Here is a 24,246-nt window from a genome sequence, read left to right on the forward strand (position 1 = left end):
TCAGGACACTGCACAGTGTCACTGCAATTCTTTTGCTTTGTCATCTGTTCTTCTGGCGTTTTCCAGGGACGGAGCCACCGAATTTAGAAACAGTTCTAAAACGCTCTCCTCTTAACACAACTGCCATAGGTATTCTGCTTAGTAAAGGATGCACGTATCCAATGTTCTGAGATTTACTCACTTTATTTTGCAAGAAGTCACACAGACAGATGCTGTTGTGACTAATCTCTAACTATTCCCCCAACAAAAAGTGACACCATGATCTCCTGCAGCACATGGTTTCCTCGGGTGATGAAAGGAGCTGAGGGTGGAGGGAAACAGTAGAGAAAGAAGCCCAGAGACGGTGGCAACCAGGAGCTGGTCCTCGAAGGGTTGGCTGAATACGGCCAGCATCCTAAACTGTAGCCGTGAGGGGAAGGGAAGACAAAGACAATGTCATGGTATTAAATTTACGGCGTGAATGTCCAGTTATTCTGGGTGAGTTAGTTCTAGCAAGTAGGGGGGCTGAGCAACGCCCACACGGAAGGGCACCGAGCTCCAGGGGCAACATCAGCCGGGCACAGGGTGACGCAGACAGAGGCCTTGACACAGGGGAGCCCGATCCTAATCGGAGACCGAGTAAGAACTGGTCTGGAGCATCATAAGAAGTAAACTTGTTTTGCAAATGTCAACATACATTATGCAAATGAGTCTCATGTGCCAATTTAAATATGATCATGTCTATGCCACCCATCTCTCTTCTCGCACATCGGGTATCACTTAAACAAACAGCCTCATTTAAAAATAATTCCACAACAGGAAACTCCCTTAGAACTGACTTTTCTAATTAGTTCAGACTTAACATTTTTCTTATTGCATGTAATACATAAATTCCTGCTTGCTCTACACATTTTTTTAAAATAGGATTACATTAAAAAAAATGGATGTTAATTCTAAAATCAGTCATGAATAATATACAAACGATTGCTTTTCATAACATCTACTGTTCAAAATTAGAGAATACATAACTAAGACCCATGCAGACAGGATTTCCTTATCTTCTGAAAAGAACGTGACGTGAAGTTACCCACCATCTGTCAGAGTAAGGCTGCTCCAGCTGGGGCTTTGGGAGTTTTGTGTCTCTCTCTCGAATGACCTGGTTGAGAACCTCTAAGTTGGAAAGGTTGGAGTAAGGCTGAGCGGCATTCTCAAAAAGCTCCCAAAGTGTCACACCCAGGGACCTGCGGAAAAAAGAACACGGTTATTTCTTTCTCTCTTCGGATGTCAAAGTTTTAACACCTACATTTTTACTTGTACAGTCACTAGTAATTTCAAGCACAAGGTGTCTACTGAAAAGGTTCCTCAAGATAGCTCTTTAACATGATTTAAAAAGCAGGCATTTCCATTCAAATGAGGACCACAACAAGAATACCTCCTCAGATTTACTAACGGAATATTACTTTAGGAATTTTGGCCAATGCAAAAAAATATGAGATGGAGCTAAGAGGCATAATTACATGGAGGGGCGAATATGACTGTCGACCTTAAAACTCAAGAAATTAGAAAGATCATCACGATGACTTTTAAGCGTTCAGTAACACAGCTAGGTACAAGGTAAATACACTGAGTTCTGAGATTTTTGGTGGGGAAAAAACATCCCATTCACAACAGCAGTAAACGTCGGAAATCTTGACATGAACAATCCTTCCCTGTTTGCCCCATGTATTTCTTGCTGTAGCTATTCCTGAGTATCCAGGGTTTTTTGCTCTTCGGAAGGACGCCCCCTACTACTCTGCCAGAAACGGCCACCTGCCTGAGCCCCTCACCACCTCCAGGTACACAGCCGTCACCACGGGCAGGGCCGACCTTCGCAGTACCCAGTCCACTCGCCCGCGCACCCAGTGCTGTCCCCATGGAAACGGCCTCTGTGGCTGAAGCCAGAGGGACACTTCCTCTCCACTTCCCGTGTGATCCCTGCGTTCGCTCCCACCACCTCCACTTCTGCCGCATGTTACAGTCCATTTTCTGCAACGGCTCCCAAACCCGGCTGACCGTCTGTGTCACCTGGGTGCTGGTACTTAGGACCCTCCCCGCGCCACCCACCCCGAGGACTCTTCGTTGGTGGACGCAGGTGTGGCTGCAGCTTTAAAAAGCTCCCTCATGACTCTGACGTCCAGCCAGGTTTGGCTATCGATGGTTTCCGTGACTATGGTCAATGCCCACCAGAATGCGTGTGTGAGTAACGAGCCGTACTTGAGTAAACAAGTTCATTGTGTGACGTGGTAGAGTACAATATAACGTATGAGTTAACCTCTCTTACACTCATCTCACAAATCAGTGAGAAAAATCAACGTATTCAGTATCTAAGTGGAGAGGGCATTTCAACCAAAGGAAATAAAAGGACCCGAATCTCCCAATCCAATTCAAGAAGGGAGAAGTTTCCCTGGCACAGAACTGCTAGGGGCAGAGGGCTGTTTTGGATACAAAGAAGTTTAAGATACTGTCAACGACTTTAGGGAATTAACAACTTATTTGACCGAGGAAAATAAGAAGTTTACATGAAATGCTAAAGACCACAAAGGTGACCTATGATGAGGGGCAAAATGAGTGTTATCGGCACCAAGCCTGGTTTGACCCTGGGCGCGTACCTCTACCTGCCTTATTTTCTCCAAATCCCCGATGTAGCCACCTTTCTCTCTCCCAGCAAGGCCTGTTCCCAAACCAATCCCCTCCCCAGTTCTTCAGAGACCGTGAAGCATGGGTTTTCTTCTCAACTCCCCACTTCCCCGACTCCTAACATCTTCCTTGAGCATCCCTTTCTCCTGGCACAGGCCACAGAGAAAGAGGAGACGTGTGCCCACCCTGCCCTGCAGCTCTCTATGCCCTAGTCTTTCCCGCCCAGTCTCCTCGGGGACAAGCGCCATTGGTCACCGCCAGCATTCCCTTCTCTCCAGCTCTTTGCCTCGCACTGGCCTGTGTCTCCCTGAGGACCAGCAAGCCTCTTTCTTCTGGGAAGAAAAATGTCCTGTAGCTCTTATCCCCTCTTCCACCAAACTCGCTGAGAGAGGACCCTCTCATTCACCCCTGGCACAGGGCAGTTTGGTCCCTGCCTCTCGTGGAAGCTGGCACCACTGCCAGCCCTGCCACCAGAGGCTGTTTAACCCGTCAGAAACAAGGGGGAGGCTCTGTCTCTGGGAATGTAGGCTAAGTTTTCAGGTCAATCACCTTGCAAGAACAGTAAAAATATGAATGAAGCATGAAAAGCAACTTCTTAAACAAAACAAACAGCAGACAAGATAGCAGGGAATTACCTGGACAAAATCTAGAGCTTAGTGAACTAAGCAGAATGCTAAAACCACCTTTGACTGCAGCATCTGCTGAAGCACACAACTTGGGCTTCTGTGTCTGTGGTGTACCAGGCTCAGTGCGGGTGATGGTGGCGGTGGACAGGCCAAAGCCCTGGGCCTGCACAAGGCAAGGGGTCTCACAGAGACCTCCTCACAGTGGGAATAAACCTGCCCCCTGCCTCTCTCACGGGCCTGGAAGGCAAGCTGCCTTGGCACTGAGGTCCTGTGAATTAGTGGACATGTGGGAGCGTGAGTACGTGTGTGTGTGCTGGCGGGGAAGTGTAGTCCCAAAGAAGTTGTAACCACAGAGCGGGCCCTTACTTGGACTTACAGCCCAAACTCACACCATCTGAGTGCTCTAAAAGATGTTGAGCTGGATACATGAAGCCCTGAAATAGAGTAGTCCCTTACGTGACGGGACACCCAAGTACCTGACAAAAGCAAATGTGGACCCCCTCTGGAGAAATGTTTCTCAATTTTGGGTTTCCAAGATCCTCACCATAAAAAAGTCCCCAAGGAAACAAACCACCATCAAGAGCCAGCAAGATCAAATCCACAAAGACTTCAGATACTGGAATTATCTGATGTAGATCATAATCAAATAGACCTCCTAAAACCGAAAAGCCAATATCTGAACTACAGAATTCAATAGAGAGATTTAGTAGAAGAATAGACACAGCTGAAGAGAGAATTTTAAAAAGAGAGAGAATTAGTAGATAGAGCACAGGTCTGAAAAATTATCTAGAGTGTGGCACAGAGAGTCAAAGAGATGGAATATATAAAAGAGAGAATAAGAGACAGAAGACAGAGCAAGAAGGTATAACATATATCTAATCAGACTTCCAAAAGGAGAAAAAATGGGGCAGAGGCAGTATTTGAAGGGTAAATACGGGCTGTGAACACCAACCTAAGATATGAAAAGCCAAATAAATCCCAAGCAGAAAAACAAAAAAATCCACACCAATACACAATATAGTGAAGCTACAAAAATCAAAAGACAAAGAGAAGAGTTTAAAAGCAGCCAGAGAGGAAAAAGTCACGTTACCTTCAAAGAGCTTAGGGAGATTTACAGCTGACTTCTCAAGAGCAACAATGGAAGCCAGAAGACAGTGGAGTGAGATCTTCAATATGCTGAGAGAAAATAACTGTCATCAAGTAAAAATATACTTCAAGAACGAGGACAAAATAAAGGTACACTCAGACCTACGGAGAAAGACCTGAGAATCTATTACCAGTCGAACCTCACTAAAGGAAATTCTGAAGGACATACTTCAGACAAAAGGAGAGTGATCCCAGATGGAAGGTCTGAGATTTAAAAACAAAAAACAAAAAACAGCAAAGTGATTTGATTACGTGGATAAACCTAAACAAACACTGATGCTAAAAAAAATAATAGTAATGTCTTGTGGGGTTAAAAGAAAAAAATCAACATACCCAACAAGGACGTATAATTGCGTGTGTGTGTGTAGAGTAAAACTAAACCAAGTTAAAGTATGTTAAAGTAGCCTGGGGCCCTTGTATTGCTCAGAAACAGGGCCAAGATGAGAACTACCATTAGACTAAGTTAAGTGAAGTATACATGTTATAATTTCTAGGGTAACCAATAAAAGTACAGGAATAGAGTATACAGCTCCCAAGCTAACAGGAAAAAACAGTTTAAAAAAAAGTCAAAAGAAGGCAAGAAGAGAAAAAGAAAATAGAAAAAGCAGGACAATAACACAAAAAAGTGTAGACATGAATTAAAGAAGCTGTAATAGAAATTGCTAAAGACTCATATACATTTTTTCAACTTCCATTAAACTGACATACATCTCAGTATTACATAATGGTCCAAACCTTTCTGTTTTTTTCATTCACTTCAATAAATATTTACTAAACATCTATTGTAAGCCAGGCCTTGTAGTAGGCAAAGAAAATAGCCTTGGTTCCTGCTTTTATGGAGATTATTACTGTCAAATGGGTAAGAGAAAAGTTAACCGCATCATGGCAACTGTGATAATTGCTATGATGTCAACAAATTGTTTTTTTCCACACCATCAGGCACTCTGGTGTTCCTCCGTCTTATTCAATTACTTTCCCTTAAGAAAGTACTTGAGAAGAAAGAAGTCAGGACTTTGCTAACAACAAAAGCCTAACAGAATGATAAATCAATACATACCAGATATTACTATACTTAGTTTGATCTGCAGTTAGTAGTCTGTCTTGAAAGCTGGTTACTAATTCTGGAGCAGTCCATCGCAGAGGGAAAAATTTTTTATCATCTGTTTCAATATAATCCTCCTGTTTTGTTAGAAAGCATATAGAATTTTGAATTTTATAACACTTTTAGTGAGCCCAATGATTTAATTCCAGGTCATTCTCAGAAAACACAAGCTCCACCCCAAAAAAACACGTCAGAAAAAGAAGGGGGCACGAGACCGACTTTCTGGGCAGAAGGTGGGTGAGGGTTTCCCTGAAGCCTCCTGGGCCTCATGAGCTGGTCTCTGAGCCATGAACGTTTGCTCAGTCATCCTTCCTGGAAAAGGAAGGTACGCCGTGTCTGATGCACAGAACACGACTCTGAGCAAAACATCTTGTAAACTATGCTGGGCCGCATCCCCGAACAGGGGAGTGGGGCGGTTAATGAGTAAGAGGGCAGGCTTTCGAGTCAGACAGACTGGTTGAGTCCACGTTCAACCATTTACCAGCTCTGTGACTCTGGGCAAGCAACAAACGTACTGAGCCTTCTTCCTGATCCCTAAGATCAGGAAGACACACCTACCTCCCTTTACACTGAGGATTACATGAGATCGTGCAGGCAAGTACTTCATAGTGCCTGGGTGGTATACAGCAAGCGCTCAAGACGCTAGAGCTACCATGTAGACAAAGAACTGACTTACATTTGCGTGATTTTTTTTTGCCCCACATTATGGCACCTCACTCAGCTGGGCTACGCAAACACACACAAATAAAAATCTCACATACTTCATTTATTTTCTTTGGGGATATAGTTATAACAGAGTTTAAAAATCCAAACCCCAAGTTTACCGAATTTGAGCTGAAATTTTACTGAACATGTAACAGAGAAATATTTATATGACGTGTATTTTATTATACAGGTAGCAATAATTATTTACCCCGCTTTCCAAAAAGGCATGGCATTTCGTGATACGACCACTTCATGAGTATGAAATTAAATCAGGTCAAGGAGAGGACCCTTAAACCTTTGGCTTACCTTGTACCTGCTGAATCCTATTCCATAATCTCCCACTTTCACATTTAAGTCCGAGGTAAGAAAACAATTCCGCAGGGCTAAATCACTGAAAACAGAAAGAGCGAAGTGAACACGAGAACAAGGAGAATCAACACCCAGGATGATGTGACACGAAGTTGCTATGGATAAAGGCTTTCTTGAGTAAGCAGCTAGTGTACTGAGCTCCCTGCTTAATAATTCGTGTTTTAAAATCCTTTTTCACAGAAAAAGGTAATATCATATTCCTAATTACTTAAAGAATGGAGATGATCAGATTTTTTTGTAAATCACTCTGACTGCTAAGGTTAAATACTGACCATATCCGTACCTTGTTCTGCATTAATACCAGATTTATGGCTCATTTCCTAGTATTTTTAGAGTTACCAAGAAAGAATTCTAAATTGGCTAAATTGTCTGAATTTTTTAAAATAACTTGCATTACCTGAGTAATAGTCTAGTAGTAGTCTCTTTAATGTAAGTAAAGAAGAATAAAGTTACAACTTCAAGCACTCGAAAATAATCTACATTATTAAAAATGTTTGGTTTTTAACTCCTTTTTCAAAGATATGCAAGCATTATAAGGAGACCCTTTCCAAATCACTCTCATCTCTTCCAAACTCCACCTCCCCAAGAGGGAGGCAAAGAGCATATTTTCAAGACTCACTTAAAACAACTTACTTACATAGTTTATTTAAGAACAAGTTAATTTTCAAAAACACCTAATTTGAAAAGTAAAAACTACTTCTTCTAAAGGAACTTCCCATAAAAACAGCAGATTACATTTTTTGGATTTCAGTTTTACCCCTTAGAATCTTTTTAATTATCAACTGGCACATGAATAAAAAAGCCACTAAATTAAAATAGAATCGGATACCTAATTTATAGTTTTAAATCACAAATAAAAGTAATCAGAAGCTGAATTTCTATAGTCCAAAATTTAAAACGTTTGTCTTTATATGACTGTAGAAGACCAAAACCTTTATCAAATTCTTATTTTCGATGATTTTCATTTCCAAAGCTCACATGTCTGAAATGTAACAATAACGAGAATGGGGACAGCAGCAGCTAAGGCTGATGTACTTCAGTGACAGCCTGGTGTGTACGACGACACTGATCCGATCATGCAATAATGGCTAATGTGCGCCAAGCACTTTACACAAGGTGTTTCTCTAAGCACCTGACACGTATTAACTCACTTAATCTTCACGACAAGCCTTTGAGGTGGGCACTATTATGTTCCCCGTTTATAGAAAAGGAAACTGAGGCACAGAGAACTGAAGTGACTCTGCCAGGGTCAGTATTTCCGTCTTTCACTGTCAGTAACCACCACCACCAATCCATTACCAGTCAGAGCACGGTGCCGTGTGTGCAGCTGCTCCTCAATAAACATGCTGATCTCAATTGCCAGTTAAGATGTGTTCAGTTCTTCTTTACACTATGTTTACAAGCCGTATTTCCACGGCGCACCATCCAGAAGCCGTCAGGCCTGTGGAGGCGTCTGGGGAAAACCTCGGGACCCCCCCTACTGTTACAGACAGTGTACGGGCGCATGTGGGAGATGCTGCGGGTCTGGTTTCAGACCACCGCAATAAAGCATATCTCGCAGTAAAACGAGTCACATGAATTTTTTGCTTTCCTAGTGCACAGAAAAGTGATGTTTACACTACACTGTAGTCTATTGGGTGTGCAAGAGCATTATGTCCAAAAAAGAAAAAACAATGTATAAACCTTAATTAAAAAATACTTTATTGCTTAAAAAATGCCGAAATAATTACAATAAGTAACATCAAAGATCACTGATCACAGATCATCGTAACAAACATAATAACAATGAAAAGGTTTGAAATACTGCGAGAATTACCACCATGTGACACAGAGACAGGAAGTGAGCAAACGCTGTTGGAAAAATGCGCTGACAGACTTGCTCAGCAAAGGGCCGCCACAGGCCCTTGATTTGTAAAAAACCGCAGCATCTGCGAAGCGCGATAAAACGAGGAGTGCCTGTAGAAACCTCCCATCTCAAGGAGAGAAGTGGTCCCTGTCTTTTGGAGTGAAGGAAGAAAGGGAGGGGGGCCACACGCGGGCAGGAGAATACAAGGCTCTAAGGCAGCCTGACCCTCTGGACCAAGAGCTGCACCCGTGCGGCCCTGCAGGTCCTGCCGCAGAGGCTCTGAGCACCTCCAACCAGAATTTCTGGAGCCCCTGTAAACAGATCCTTCTATTTATTTATGTATTTATGTATTTATTTATTTATGGCTGTGTTGTGTCTTCGTTGCTGCGTGCGGGCTTTTCTCTAGTTGTGGCAAGCGGGGGCTACTCTTCGTTGTGGTGCACAGGCTTCTTACTGCAGTGACTTCTCTTGTTGCACAGCACAGGCTCTAGGTGCATGGGCTTCAGTAGTTATGGCAAATGGGCTCAGTAGTTGTGGCTCCCGGGCTCTAGAGCGCAGGCTCAGTAGTTGTGGCACACGGGCTTAGTGGCTCCGTGGCATGTGGGATCCTCCCGAACCAGGGCTCGAACCCGTGTCCCCTGCATTGGCAGGCGGATCTTAACCACTGCGCCACCAGGGAAGCCCCAACACATCATTCTCAACCTCCCCAACACCTGTGTCCTAGGACCAGCATTAAAAGCTGGGTGCCAGCGTTCCGGCCGGGGCGTCTGCGTGTCATCTGTGGCGGGGCAGCAGGGCGAGGCCAGCAGAGCACCTGCAGAGCCCCTGGCACCTTCCACTCAGGCCACTAGATCCACTCCAGGACCACCCAGCTGCCTCCCTCCTCGCCTCTCTCCTCACACATGTTTCCTGCAGGTCTTCAGATACAGGAAAGGAGAAGCTTAGATAAAAGATGAAAAGTTATACCTGCAAAAGACCTGCGGCTCTCGTTATAAACAACATTGTGAAACTCTTATACAATTCAACTGTTGCTCTCAGAGAAGGAGGAAGTGCTTCTCATTACCTGAAAACCAGGGGTAATGAGGAGGAAAACAATGGTGTGACTGAGAGAATTTCTTCTAAACCTGCTCCCTCCCTCTACCCCAAACATCCCGTCACCAGAGTACAGTGGCAAAAGCACTGGACAAAGTCAGAGACCTGGGAACGAGTCTTGGCTCCACCGCTAAGAACTATGTGACTTCGGGCTAAGTCAATTGACACATCAGAGCCTCAATTTTCCTTGCCAAAAAAAGGGGGGGCCTAACCTGTACGGTTTTTATAAGAATAAAATTTTTTTAAATATGAAATGTTTTCAAAACATTGAAGTGTTATCCAGATTCTAAATGATGATATAATTCAATTCAAAATTAGTAAAAATAAACACTCTCTGAAGGCCAACAACATGCCAAGCTAAAGAATAGGAAAACGCAAAGGTGTAACTTTTTAATGGCAGAGGTAACTCTTGACGTCAATGGCTGGTTTGGGTCAGGAAATACAAACATACCCAGTATATTCTTCCTTCAAGTTGAAAAACAGGTCTAGTAGCAAAGCTGCCAAGCGATCCAGCCCTGAAAGGCTCTAAAGCTCTGGCCCCGTCCCCCTTGGCTGGCAGCGCTGGAGGTGGCCTCAGCTGTCAGTGGGACCCAGCCGCGTGAGCAGAGCCGCCAGACGCGGGAAGCGTGCGTTCACAGAGGAAAGGGGTTCTAAACAGCTTCCCATCCCGAGTCACAAGGAAGCATCACCACTTGTTCTCTGCTTCCACTGGAATGAGAGTTTACCCATCTCCAGGAGGACTGCTCTCATGGAAACAGCTCAGTGTGGCTGGAGCCATTTCCAAAACCATCCTCTCCTCTATTTACGTTACCACTTAGGGTCTCCCAGAGACCCTGAATTCCTGATCAAAAGAGCAACAAACAACCAAAAGTTACAGAATACTCTTCTAGGGCTTGGCCCACGTTACCTTATGTAATCTTGACCAGAGCACTTCAGGGCAAGATTATCCCCATTTCATAGAAGAAACAGGCTCAGAAGGATTAAGGAACGTGCCTCACACTGGTAAAGCTGAGGAGAGGCCACTTAACAGCACCAACCTGCCGCTGGCAGCCACGAAGGTCTAAAAAGAAAAATCCCTACGTGGGTTGTGAAGAGACTCTGCCGCGTGCCACTTGAAGGGGGGATGCAGCTCACAGAGATATAGGCAGAGGATTAAGGCAAGAGGACTCCGACATGGCACAAAGAGGCAACTCTGCTTAGGGTTTGGACAGCTTTCACCCCTGCTTATCATGTCAGCCCCCATCGTGCTTCTCTTCCCGACACACAGCACAGCCAGCCCACAGGTCTACAGCAGTCCTTCCTAACCCCCTCACACGTACCTTCTGTGTAAGCTGGGTTATATGAACACTGGGCTCCTGTAACACTGGACACCCACACTCTTAGGGCTGGATGACTTAGTCACCTCGGTGTTTCTCAGCAGAGAGTAACTTTAACTTTAAAACTGGGCAAATCCTACAGAGGTCCTTTTGTGCACAGCTGCCACCTGGGTACTCCTCAAGGCCACCGTCACACAGGTCTCCAGCTATGTGAGCCACCACAAGGCCCACGCCGCGGGCTGGATGCCCTGTGCACTTAGCTCATTGCAGTGACCTGGTGGCTTCTCATGGGAGCTGCTCCTTCAGGAAGACTGACAGGCTGGGGACAGGAAGTCCCAGGCCCTCGGCCAGCAGGGCAGGATGGCGTGCAGCGTAACACACTGGCAGCTCCTGCTGTTTACGTGGCCTTCACGAATGTCACGCATTTGACTGCAGAAACACAGGCTACCCAAGACCCAGGCACACGTCTCCTCTTAGACGATAAGTAAAAATAAAATTTAATTGGGGGTGCTTTACTAGATCAGCTTCCAGTTGGACATGTAGGATATTCTATTTTCAACCAACACAGAAAGTCCGACTTTGAGTTAGCAAATAAATATTCTAAAGTCCAACTTAAAAATACGCTACTATGTATTCAATATCTTATAATAACCTATTGATATAATGACAAATAATCTGAAAGAAATATATATATATAACTGAGTCACTATGCTGTACATGTGAAACTAACGCAATATTGTAAATCAACTATACTTCAATTTTTAAAAGATGCTATTACGCTGTGCTTCGAACAAAAAAATAAAGCACACAATTTTGCCCCAAATGGAAATTTTACATAAAATATGGCTACTTTTTAAAATAAAATGAAACAGTTGTCAATGGTTTCAAGAATTTTCTTTACCTTGAGTTTATGCACCTGAATTAAATCCAAACCACGTGAGTAAATTTATCAACTTTATTTGTTCTAAAGTTCACAAGATTCTAAATTAAGTAAAACTTTAACCTAAAGAAACTCAAGGAAGATAACATTTACTCTGACATCCTTGCCAATTTTTAAAATACAAGAGTAGAAACCGACTTGGGCTTTAAACACAATTTCTAGCTGTCTTTGATAACTTTATGTTGCTGATTCTGATATGATATTCTTTTTAAATGCTCCATTCTCCAAAATCTAAAAATACCTACACCAAGTATTAGGTAATAATCATCTGTGTTTCACAAAAGATTAACAATACAAATATGCTGGGAATTAACCTGTTATGAAGTTAAAAAACAAAATATAAGATTTCTCCATTATAAAACAAATAGATCTTTATATTTTGAAGTTTTGTGTAAGGGTTTCTGCCTTGGGCCTGAAGAAACTCATGATCTTCTGGGTCTCTTAAAAAGCACTTTATCAGAATGATTTGCTCACTATGCAAGTCAGACAAGATAGATGTGTAAGAAAAATGTGAATTTTCCTTCTTCCCACCCCGAAGTAATGTTGAGAATTTGATAGGTATTTTTCCATGTCTGTTCACACACACACACACACACACACACACACACACCCCTACAAATACAAGAGTTGTTTTTTTTAAACGTTGTCATATTATAAATATATTCCTGTGCAACCTGCTTTAAAAAATACATAATACTTCATGGACATCCTCCGCGTCAGTACACACAGGCGCTCCTTTTCAGGTCTTTGGATTGTTAAGAGTTAAATGACTTAAAGTCAACTAAAGAGACACTGCCCAGTTCGTTCAGAGACCTGAGAAATAATTTTAAACATAAATCAGAGCTCAAAAGGCTATTCACAGAATCATCATCTCAGACAGGACTCAAAGCCCTTTGTTGTTTTAATTACGGAAATTACATTGACGATCTGAACAAGATACGATGCGCTCCAGAGAGCTGCAGCTATTCAAGTAGGAACAGAAAGGCTTGGACAGAAACGTGTTATCCCGACCACTGTGTTGCTCACACACAACCCCCGATCACCCCCAGCCTGGCCTGGGTGGCGTTGGTCGGAGACCAATGCTGTGACCTTCTATGAGAAGATGATGTCAGCCCCTCAGACGCCTTCTTCCCGTCTCCGGAACGGGAGGCGGGCCACACCGTGAAACCCAGCGGGTAGAGTCGGAGCCTGAAGCTGACAGAAGGAGAATGCAAGACTGGAACTGTTCCCTCTGCACTCTTTCGCATTCTTTGAAATTCTGGGACTAATTTCTAGGCCTTAGGCTGTATTGAGGCACTCTGTTCCCCGGCATTGGTTTAAATGGAGCCCAGCTCAACCCTTATTCTGACACTGGGCAGGAGCGGACACCTTGTTTACACATCGAGAGTTCACATTACAGCTGGTCCTCCTTGAGCTTCCTGCAGGGCCTCTTCCCACACTTCTGGGGTCAGCAGTGCGGGAGGTGCACGCGAGCAGAGGGACCCACCTGTGCAGGAAGTGCCGCTTGTGCATGGCCGCCAGCCCCGCCGCGATCTCGCACGCCAGCCTCTGCAGCAGCGTGGTCTGCGCGTCCCCCCGCGCCGGCTCGGGCTCGCCACCGCGCAGGTACGCCTTCAGATCGCCCTGCGGAAACCAGCCCAGGTCAGTCTCCAAAGAGGACCGGGGGAACAAACGGGCATCTCCACACACGCCTCAGCTGACCGAGAGGCTAAGATTACTTATTGGAAATTATTTCGATTTGAGCTTAATAAAGAATAATCTCACCCTGAACAAGTGTGAAATTACAAAAAAGCAATTCCAACCAAATACTTCAAAGGTAAAGAAAACACTATTCTCCTTTTAGGATCATTCTAAATTAAACATTAGTTTACCTTTGTTATATAAACACACAGATAACAACACTTAAAAAAGATAAATTGGCAATAATGCACAATTTAAGTGCAGAAGTACAGAAATTTCCAGGTAACTAAGAGATGAGATGGAGAGTAAAAGAAGTGCCATCCACACCACCTTCAGGGATTCCAGGAGAACATCACATCACAAAGGCCACCACCAAAGCACTCATGAGCAACAGAGAGGGAGATGAGGAAAGAAAAATGGGTGGAAGAGGAGGAAAAAGTACTCTCAGTGCCAGTAACTGCTTCAGTTCTCTGCCGGCTTCCCCAGGGCCCTGTGTTGCCCAGAGACCACTGCGAGAAAGAACATTCTAGCCACTCCAGAAAAATTTGTGATGTTAATTTAAATAAGCCTGTTCAAAGGACAGCAGCACGGGCAGGAAAATGGACAAATTCACATTTAGACACCCAGCACACGTGTTTCAATGCCGAGTACCCCACGTATTTGCACAGGACTCCCCTATCTTATCCTGTTTCTGTTTCATGATTTTAATTTTAGGGCGGTATGTCTTGGGGGATTTATAGTGTATCTCTTTTGGGAAATACACTTTTGAGGCAATCTTCCACATTCTGCTTACCACATGATTAAGTATTTATTGATGTGATTTAATTCCAAGTTTAAGCTTTATATAATCAGTTAATAAAATTTAGAAAGCAAGCCAACAGCTTTCACTTTTCTTTACATCTGAGTCAAAAAAGACTCCGGAGGAAGGAAATTTTTCTCAACCAATTAAAGATTCTGATACATTTCTTATAACTGCTACTGAAGATAGCAAATTCCTCCCAGAATTAAACTTTAAAACACAATATTCCTTTACTAGCATTTGTCCACACTGAATAATAAATACATTCTAATGTAACTTCTAGGTCCACACCAAGAATCTAAATTTGTTTTCATTCCCAGTTTCCATCATCTTAATATGAACGATAACGTTGATATCAATAACTGTTACCACCGGAGCTTTCGAACGTGTGCCAAGCACTGTTCTTGGAGTTTCCACACCTGTTACCCTCAAATAACTCTCACAATTTAAAACACTTTCCAGATGTGGAATAGGCTTCGGGAGGTTAAGAACTTTGCCCAAGGCCACAGAGCTAACAAACAGTGGGGCTGCACTTCTACAGTTTACCAACTTGTCAAGAAAATTCTATTTGGTGAGCAAATCAAATTAGTACGTAGATCAAACCGATTATTCTAAAAGAATGAATGTCCAGTCAATTAAAGCCAATCACACAGCTGTGGAGGAGTCTCCCAAACTGAGTGAACTGCTCTGCCAGGGCAGCAGCTGCTCCCCTCGGGACCAAGGTGTGTGCTCACCCACGTCACGGCCCTCCTGTTTCTTTGCGAACGTGGTGCTTTCCCCTTTTGCTCCCCTAGCAATTACAAGCTGCTCCAGCGGAGAAACAGACACCTTTTCCTCCCCTTTAAAAATACATGTCCCTCCTCGTCCCAAACCCACCTTCATCCAGGCTAGGCTCTGTCCAGCATGGGAGTGGTGGGAATAAACCCAGCTTTGGGTGACAATTAAATTAACCCAGAAAAACTCCAGCAAAAAGCACCAGGCTACAGGTTAATGGGATTTTCATAAGGTAGCTCATATGAAAACAAAGAGCTGAAGTTTATTTACATTACCAGTGAAATGACCACTTACATGCATCTGTCTAACCCCTTTCTTGCAATATCCATCTAAGGAAAAAACTACCCTCACACAAAAGTAGGATTATGCTGTGCTGCATCTGGCCACTTCTCAAAACAAACAGAAGCTTCGGGCAAACAGCAAGTACTTCCCAAGTGACTTTGGCCATGAAGGCAGGAATGGCAGAGTGGGCGTAGTTATTTTTCAAGGTTACCTAAAGCATATTCCTTACCACTCACTGTTCTAAAGTTATCTTCTCCCCACAATAGGCCACTCCCCAGATTTCACTAGAAGATAAAGTATAATAAACAGAAGGGGATTTTGCTTCAGACCGCTAACGCTCTGAAAGTTTCCAGCTTGGCAAAAACTAAAAGCCTCTCCCAACCCACATTGGGGGGAGGCAAAGCGAGCTCGACCCCGGAAAATACGTCTCTAACCTGGGGAGTAAACATGAGCGATTACTGAGGAGCCCGATGACTGTTTTCTCGAGGATGAGACCTGTGATGGGTTGAGAGGGACTCTTTCTATGTTCTAGAAAGAGCCTCAGAGCTCTCCTGGCACCACCATTTACAAGAAAAATCAGCATAAAATCTTTAATTACAGAAAAAATTTTTATATTATATAAGTACTAAAAATTGACTCACTCTATCCAAAACAGATAAAGCTGTATTTCGATATCTGGCTTATTTTATTTCTGTTTTAATGATGCCTAGTGAGTAGACAGGGATTATTACTTTGGTCCATTATTTGAAGAGAAAAACACTGAGAACAGCAATGTATTCTGAACTAAAATAAAGTTCCCTTTATCCAAGTTTTAAAAATTTCTCAGATCCTCCCTAAACTGTGCCCCTCTGCAAAATGCTCAAAAAGAAAAACGTGTGACACTAGATGGCAGCAAAGTGCTCACACTGAGGTCTCCGATGCCAGAGCAGCCCCTTGGCCGACTTCTCGGAATGAGTCACTCGAAGACCTCTAGATGGTTACTTGCAAGGGTCCTCTTAAGTCCCGGCGTCAGCTGCCATGAGGGCTTCGTCCAGCTTTTCGCAGGACACTGAGAACAATGAATTAACTTCAATACAATGTAAAAACCCAACAAGTAAATAGCTTTATAAGTGAAAAATTAGTTGTTTATACATTTAATAGAAGGATTTGGGAGGAAAATTTATGTTTTTAAACAAAACTCTGAGGACTTCCCTGGTGGCGCAGTGGTTGAGAATCCTCCTGCCAATGAAGGGGACACGGGTGCGAACCCTGGTCCGGGAAGATCCCACACGCCGCGGAGGAAGTAAGCCCGTGCGCCACAACTGCTGAGCCTGTGCTCCACAACTACTGAGCCTGTGCTCTAGAGCCTGCAAGCCACAACTACTGAAGCCCGTGCGCCACAACTCCTGAGCCTGTGCTCTAGAGCCCGTGAGCCACAACTACTGAGCCCGTGTGCCGCAACTACTGAAGGCCGCACACCTAGAGCCCGTGCTCTGCAGCAAGAGAAGCCACCGCAGTGAGAAGCCCGCACACCGCAACAAAGAGTAGCCCCCGCTCGCCGCAACTAGAGAGAGCCCGCGCGGCAATAAAGACCCAACGCAGCCAAAAATTTTAAAGATTTCAAAGCAACAAAACAATCTGAGTGAAAGGAGGAAAGAATGGCAGCAACAGCCGCGTGCTCGGCGCTCACTGACAAAGTGAGACAGGGAGGTAGGGCGGGAGCCCTGGGGACGCCCCCAGCCCGAGGGTTTCTTAACTCCCTCAAGCCCTCTGACCGCGCCTACTTTTCCCTCCGCCACTCGAGTCCCGCCCCGCCCCCCACACCCACACCTGCACGGCACCTTCTGTCACCACGGGTTATTCTCCCTGAGCCATCCCTTCTCTGCTCAAATACCTCTCAGGTGAATCCCACAAAGAACCAGCAAGCGCCCCTCTGCCCCCAAACCCGGTTCCCGCTCCCACCCCACTTCCCTCCCCTCTTCACAGACAGATGTCTCAAAAGCCGGGTCTGTGCCGGCTGGCCTGCCTCCTGGCCCCCCAATCTCTCTCGAACCCCCCGCCCCCCAGCAGGCTGGGCTCTAGCTGCTCCTGCTGGGCAGGACCAAGTGAGGGGCCTGTCCCTTCCTTCCCCACCGGTCTCCTGGCTTTCTTCCGAGCTCACCGGCCACTCCGTTCTGGGGCCCCTGTGCTGGACCTTCCCCCTTACTGGTCTGTAGGCGTCGGCACGCCCAGGGCTCTGTCTGTGGTCCTCATGCCTCCTCACCGTGACACTCATTCCCGGGTGATCCTATCGCCCTGTGGCTTTGAAAATCACCTCTCATACATTTCTCTGGCTCAGACCCCTCCACCTCCTGAGCCCCAGACTCATCTGTCCAGCTGCGGACTCGACACCCTTCCCTAGATGCCCTAAGAGGCACCTCAAACCTAACACGCCCAGTGCAAAGCTCCGACGATCTGCTCCATCTCAGGAAATGGCATCACCGCTTTCCCAGTGGAGCAGGCCAAAACCAAAGTCCTCATTCTTGAGTTTGCTCTCTCCCTAGACGCCCACATCCAACCCATCACCAAGGCCCGGATCTATTTTCACAAAGAGCCAGGGCCTCGGGGCCCAGGGTAGCAGCCACGTGGGGGGAAGTGGAGCCACTGGCAGGGCCCGGGGACCGGGGATGTGCCGCCCCTACCAGCTGCCCCCCTTTCAAGCCTGATGATGCCGTGTCATTGCTCTGCACGTGTCCCTGCTGCTGGCTCCAAGTGAGAGACACCGTCTACGTGCACCCCTGTTCCACGGTAAGCCCATGTCCTTTCTTTTCTACTGCCGCTCCCAAGTGGCAGGGGCACATCACCCATCTCTGCATGGGAGGGTCCCAGTGCATGGGCTTACGTAACAAACTCATTTACAAATAAGACACAGACGTGGACTAGGCATTTTCTGTACAAAAGGCCAATTCGAAAATGGAGGCTTCCCACTGGTGGAAGACAAATGTACAGCCATTAAACTACCTGATATAGAAGTACATAGAATAAAATTAAGTCATCAGTTAAAATCCCCACTTTGCCACAAGCAATCATGTGACATCAGGCAAGTCAATTAACCAAAGAAGAGAAGACAGAAAGCCTGGTCCTGAGGTCGGGCGTGGGTGTGGCCCCGAGAGGCCCTTCATCTCTTGCAGCCTGGTTTTCTAATCTGTAAAATGAAGAAGACTGAGTCAAGAAGACTCAGTGAAGGAGAAGCAAACACCTCAGGCCCAGCACAAGGCACAGGTCGGAGCCCTCCCTCCTCACACCGCCACCCCTGTGTGGGCAGCGGCCAAGCTTCCCACAGCCCTGGGAGCCCGGGACCCTGCATCCCTGCCTCTCCTGAGCGGCTGAAGCAAGCCCGGCCCGCAGAGGACTGTGGAAATCTGTACACGACACCAAGATCGCTCCCTTGCAAAGAAAAGACTATCATCTCTTGCTTCAGAGTCCGGTGACAGAGGAAGAAACTGCTGACTCTCACGGGAGATAAGACGGAGTGGAGGTGATCTACTTCCTTGTCTTTATCACCTGGGCCTGCAGTCTGGCCTCCAAGTAGTTGGTCTCTGCTTGTCCCCTTTCCAGCTGATCTTTCCCAGCGGATGCCAACCAGCCTCTCCTAACGCAGTGCTCTCTCACCCGGTCCCCACGCCACCCACTGTGGGACCATCTATCGGCACCCCCAACCCCGGTCCACATGCACAGTTGAGCTTCCCTGCCTGGCTCACGCTGTTCCTACGACCCTTTCCTGCTGAGGAAAGTCCATCCACACACCTGTCCACACTCAGACCAAACGCCACTTCCCTTGTGAAGCCTTCCCAAAGGAGCCAGTGAGCCTAGTTAGAATTGCTACACAGAACTACCCAAACCTTTAAATTATCAATTAAGAAACTAAAAATGAATAAAAATAACTACCACTTCCTGAGCACCTACTATGCCTACACGGTGGGCAGTATCACCCCCATTTTACAGATGTCTACACTGAGGCTTAAAGAGGTCACGTAACTCCCCAAGGTGATACACAAGTAAGTGGCAGGACCAGCATCTGAAGGCAGGCCCTCCTGGCTCTACAGGCAGGGAAGGCAGGATCAGGGTGACTGACCCGTGTTCCCGGGAGCACCGGGCACAGCTCTTTGTACTCAACAGGTGCTCATACATTTCTGTTGAGTGACCCTTACCCCCGAACAATCTTGCCCGCATAGACCTGTGAGAGCACGTGTGAGAGCACGGTGTACCTCCTATGGCCACAAGTTACACACAACACGCTGCAGTGATCTCTCCCCTCACGAACACTGCACCATCAGCAGTACACATCGGTGACTCTGGTCCAGCTACCAAACTCAGAAGAGTTTTCATTTTCTTTCATAAAAATTCTAAGATAAAGTGCTTTTCAGAGACTGGTAATTCCATCTCACAAGGAATGACTTAAGTAAGTGTGAAAATATTCTCTCCTTTCTCCTTAAAAGATGTTATCGCTGAACATGATCACTGCCTGGTGACGACGGAAGAGGCCAACATTCACTCAATAGCTCCTGACCTACTAAGAACATGTGAAGATAGCGGCTCCTTTCACTGTGGCTGCAGCTGCTGATCACCAATCCTGGGCTACAGGCCTCTGGCCTCTGGCCCCTGGCCAGAAGGCGCTTTTGCCCTGAATGACGCCCCTCTGCTCAGTCTGGCCTCTTCCTGGGAGGGTTCTGGGGCATCCAGGCTGGGAGCAGGGCTCAGGGGAAGCCAGGCTTTGGGGTGTGCTGGGAACGCCCCTGCAGTCCAGGCAGGAAGGCACCTCTATGGCTCACGGGGCTGACACGAGCTGACCGTTTCTGCCACCTGGTCTCTGCACACACTGAGCCCCGAGGACCTAACTGCAGGGCCAGTGCCCCCGGTCGAGGCCCAGCCCTCGCTGCCCAGGAGCTGGTCCCTCTGCAACTTACTAGGGTCCAGAGATGATGAGAACGAAACTGCCCTCGGAGATAAATGTGACATCACTGCCGGGCAAGGTGGGGGGCTCCCTGGGTTAACGGCCTTTACCTTGATATGAGGCTGGACATTCCAAGTGCTGACTGACAGATTTCCCAAGGGCATACCAGCCTCCTCCCAGTATAGTTAACAGCGGTACAGCCCCTTCCATAATAGTAGTAATTACCAATGTCTTTTGTGTGGTAAAAACCACGTAACATAAAATTACCACCTTAAGTGTTTCTAAGGGTACAGTTTAGTGGCATTAAGTACACTCACACTGTTGTGCAGCCATCACCACTGTCTATCCACAGAACTCTCTTCATCTTCCCAAACTGAAAGTCTGTCCCCATTAAACACTAATTCCCCCATCCCCACCTCCCCCCAGCCCCTGGCACCCACCCTTCTACCTTCTGTCTCCGTGAGTTTGACCACTCCAGGGACCTCATATAAGTGGAATCCTACAGTATTTGTGTTTTTGTGACTTAGCTCCTTTCACCGAGCATAATGACCTCAAGGTTCTTCCATAGTGCAGCATGTGTCAGAATTTCCTTCCTTTTTAAGGCTGAATAATACTCCAGTGTATGGATAGACCCAATTTTACTTGTTCAACCACTGATGGACACCTGGGCTGCTTCTGCCTCGTGGCTACTGTGAATAATGCTGCTGTGAACACGGGCATGAAAATGAGACCCAGGGACTTCCCTGGAGGTCCAGTGGTTGGGACTTCGCCTTCCAATGCAGGGGGTGCGGGTTCGATCTCTGATCGGGGAGCTAAGATCCCACATTCCTCGAGGCCAAAAGACCAAAACGTAAAACAGAAGCAATATTGTAGCAAACTCAATAAAGACTTTAAAAATGGTCCACATCAAAAAAAAAAAAAAAAAAAGAAAAGAAAATGAGACCCTGCTCTCAACTGTTTGGATATATGTACCTAGAAGTGAAATTGCCAGATCATGTGGAAATTCTATTTTAATTTCGGGGAGAAAAATTACTGTTTTTTAATTTTACTATTGATCAATGTACCCTTGGGCAGTGCACTTAAATAAAAATGGCTATTAGCTCTGCACTGCCAGTGAAAGCTTTTGGTGGGGATGAGGGCTCTTTCTAGATGTTCAGCCTTCAGGAGTGACTGAGGAGAGTGAACATGACTTACGAGAGTCACATAAAATGTGTTTCAAGAAGTCACATTGCCTAATTCTGGAGGGCTGTTATCCATAATCTTCATCCCAAAACATGAAAGCCAACAGAAATGTAGGTAAGTTAATATGTATGTTCTGAATACTTAGTCTAGTGTAAGTACTTGGAGAATATGCATTGGAATCTGAGATAGAAAAGTACGAGGGAAAAATTCTACAAAAAGAATGTTGGGGACTTCCCTGGTGGCACAGTGGTTAAGAATCCGCCTGCCAATGTGGGGGACTCAGGATCCTGCCCTGGTCCAGGAAGATCCCACATGCCGCAGAGCAACTAAGCCCGTGCGCCACAACTACTAAGCCTGCGCTCTAGAGCCCGCGAGCCACAACAATTGAAGCCCGCGCGCCTAGAGCCCGTGCTCCACAACAAAGAGCAGCCACTGCAATGAGAAGCCCACGCACCGCAACGAAGAGCAGCCCCTGCTCGCCACAACTAGAGAAAGCCCGCGCCCAGCATCAAAGACCCAAAACAACCAATAAGTAAACAGATAGATAGATATATAAATAAAATTTAAAAAAAAGAATGTTGACTTAACGAAAAACATGTATTTATCATATTTACATAAAAATAATGTCTGTACAGTGACAGTAATACAATCTTGTCAATACTGGGTCATTCATGGTAATTGTAAAGGAGTTATTTGTGTTTTTTGTGATGTCTTAGTGTTTCTTTATAAGGTATAAACTATTCCCAAGAAAACCAGGCAGCTTCATTTAAAAACAAATTAGAGGGCTTCCCTGGTGGCAGAGTGGTTAAGAATCCGCCTGCCAATGCAGGGGACACGGGTTTGAGCCCTGGTCCGGGAAGATCCCACATGCCGTAGAGCAACTAAGCCCATGAGCCACAACTACTGAGCCTGCGCTCTAGAGCCACAACTACTGAGCCCATGTGCCACAACTACTGAAGCCCTCGCGCCTAGAGCCCATGCTCCACAACAAGAGAAGCCACCGCAATGAGAGTAGCCCCCGCTCACCGCAACTAGAGAAAACCCGCGCGCAGCAACGAAGACCCAATGCAGACAAAAATAAAAAAACAAAAAAAACAAATTAGAACAGCACTAAAACTAAACCCATTACCTGAACCCACTTAGAAGAAAACATTAAGCTTTTACTATTCCAGGAAAAACAACAACATTGTCTAGTAAAACTTTCAGGAATGGACAAACAGGGTGAAGAATAAGAAAATGCCTAAGTACGTGAGCTAGTTTTATAAACCACCTCGATTAGCCTGGAAATGTGCTACTTCAAGAAGATGGTGATTCCTGCTGTTATTTCTGTTACAGTCACTCATGAAGAACGTTCCCATTTTTATTTATAATCAATATCAGGGACCCAAAAAAGATACCATTAAATGTCTCAGAAAAGCAGATCTCTGACAAGCAAACTTGTCTCATCACATAAAAATGCATCTTTGGTCTTCTTCCCTCACATGCTGTGTCACCTATCATACTGGTCACCAAGAGCTAGACTAAAAGGAGTTATTTTCGTATTATGATAAGTGAGGATCATACATACCATAGCTCTGAGAATTCTGAGATAATCAAAACCAGCTACGCAATAAAACTATGAGAAACATCCCTGCGAACTCCTTCCTCTTCATTCTCGTGCCTCTATTAAATAATCAGGCTAAATGGCAATTATCACGTGTCTGCTCCCTCTAAGTAGGAGACCTAGAGGACAATGGCCAGTTTTCTCTCTGGGTCCCTTGAGAACAGCACGCTGCCTTTCTACACCAAGTGTTCAATCAGGAAGCACCCTCCATGATGGGGGAAAACGTGGGGAGGGCACAGAAAAGTAGGATTAACTCTGGTTTCCTTATATGGAGAGAGAGCTTTATGAGGTCCCAGCATCTCTGGAGAAGGGTTAAAATACTGGTTAATTTTAGACCTTGTTACACTAAATATGCATGTTGTAACTTCTAGTGTAACCATACACAAAGTTAAGAAACAGTATCTAAAATAGTAGATGGGGAAAACTGAAAAACAAAAAAATTCAAGAATCTAAAAGAAGGTTAGAAAAAAAGCAAAAAAGAAAAGTTGAAGCGGGTAAAAAAATAATACACAACAGGCACATAACATTCCAAATATCTCGTAGGTACAATAAACATAATTGGATGACCTGTTCCACGTTAAGTGACCGAGACTGACAGGTTAATAAAATTCTAACCGTAAGCTAATTACAAGAGATGTCAACCAGAGAAGAGGATTGACAGAGATAAACCAGGCAAATTCTAACCAAAAGACAGCTGGCATAACTATATTAACATCAATAAAAACAGACTTAATCCTCACTAATGCTTTTAATCTTAAAGAGAGTGCATTCATAATGATAAAAGTTTCAAATTAAGGGAAGTTATATCAACTCTAAATTTGGATCCCTGACACAGCAGGGTATCAAAATGTACAAAGCAAAACAACTAGAACTATAAGGAAAAATAAGGAAAATCCATAATCAGAGCAGGAAATTTCAACATGCCTCTCAATAACTCATAGAAAACTGACCCAGGCTCCCTCTATCCCTGCCCCCTCCCCACAAATCAGAAGGATACAAGAGATCTGAACAGCCTCATAAACTTGACCCAAAAGATCCTTATAGACATGCTGTACAGACCACCAGAACACACGTTTTTCTCCCCAGCGTCTACAGATAGAATAAAACACTGACCCTGGGGTAGAGGTGAACATAGCCTGGAGCAGAGCTGCAGCTGACCCAGAGCCAATGAGAACCACTTTGCTCTTATCAGCCACTGAGATTTGGGGGGGGTTACT

General features: G+C 45.3%; 1 protein-coding gene across 4 annotated transcripts in view; it reads right to left on the reverse strand.

The window, feature by feature from the left end:
- Nucleotides 1-24,246, reverse strand: part of LMTK2 (lemur tyrosine kinase 2) — an 83,136-nt gene that overhangs the window by 14,351 nt on the left and 44,539 nt on the right. For 2 of the 4 annotated variants that reach the window (XM_082429949.1, XM_082429948.1), the window contains exons 7-10: nucleotides 13,284-13,420; nucleotides 6,541-6,625; nucleotides 5,485-5,606; nucleotides 1,071-1,220 (exon numbers count right to left, since the gene is read on the reverse strand). In XM_082429949.1, coding sequence (XP_082286075.1) covers nucleotides 1,071-1,220; nucleotides 5,485-5,606; nucleotides 6,541-6,625; nucleotides 13,284-13,420 — 494 coding nt within the window. The remainder of the gene's footprint in view (nucleotides 1-1,070; nucleotides 1,221-5,484; nucleotides 5,607-6,540; nucleotides 6,626-13,283; nucleotides 13,421-24,246) is intronic. The other 2 variants (XM_082429950.1, XM_082429951.1) reach the window with 1 other exon arrangement.

Source organism: Balaenoptera physalus, assembly GCF_965194825.1.
Source record: "Balaenoptera physalus genome assembly, chromosome: 16".
Lineage (NCBI taxonomy): Eukaryota > Metazoa > Chordata > Mammalia > Artiodactyla > Balaenopteridae > Balaenoptera > Balaenoptera physalus.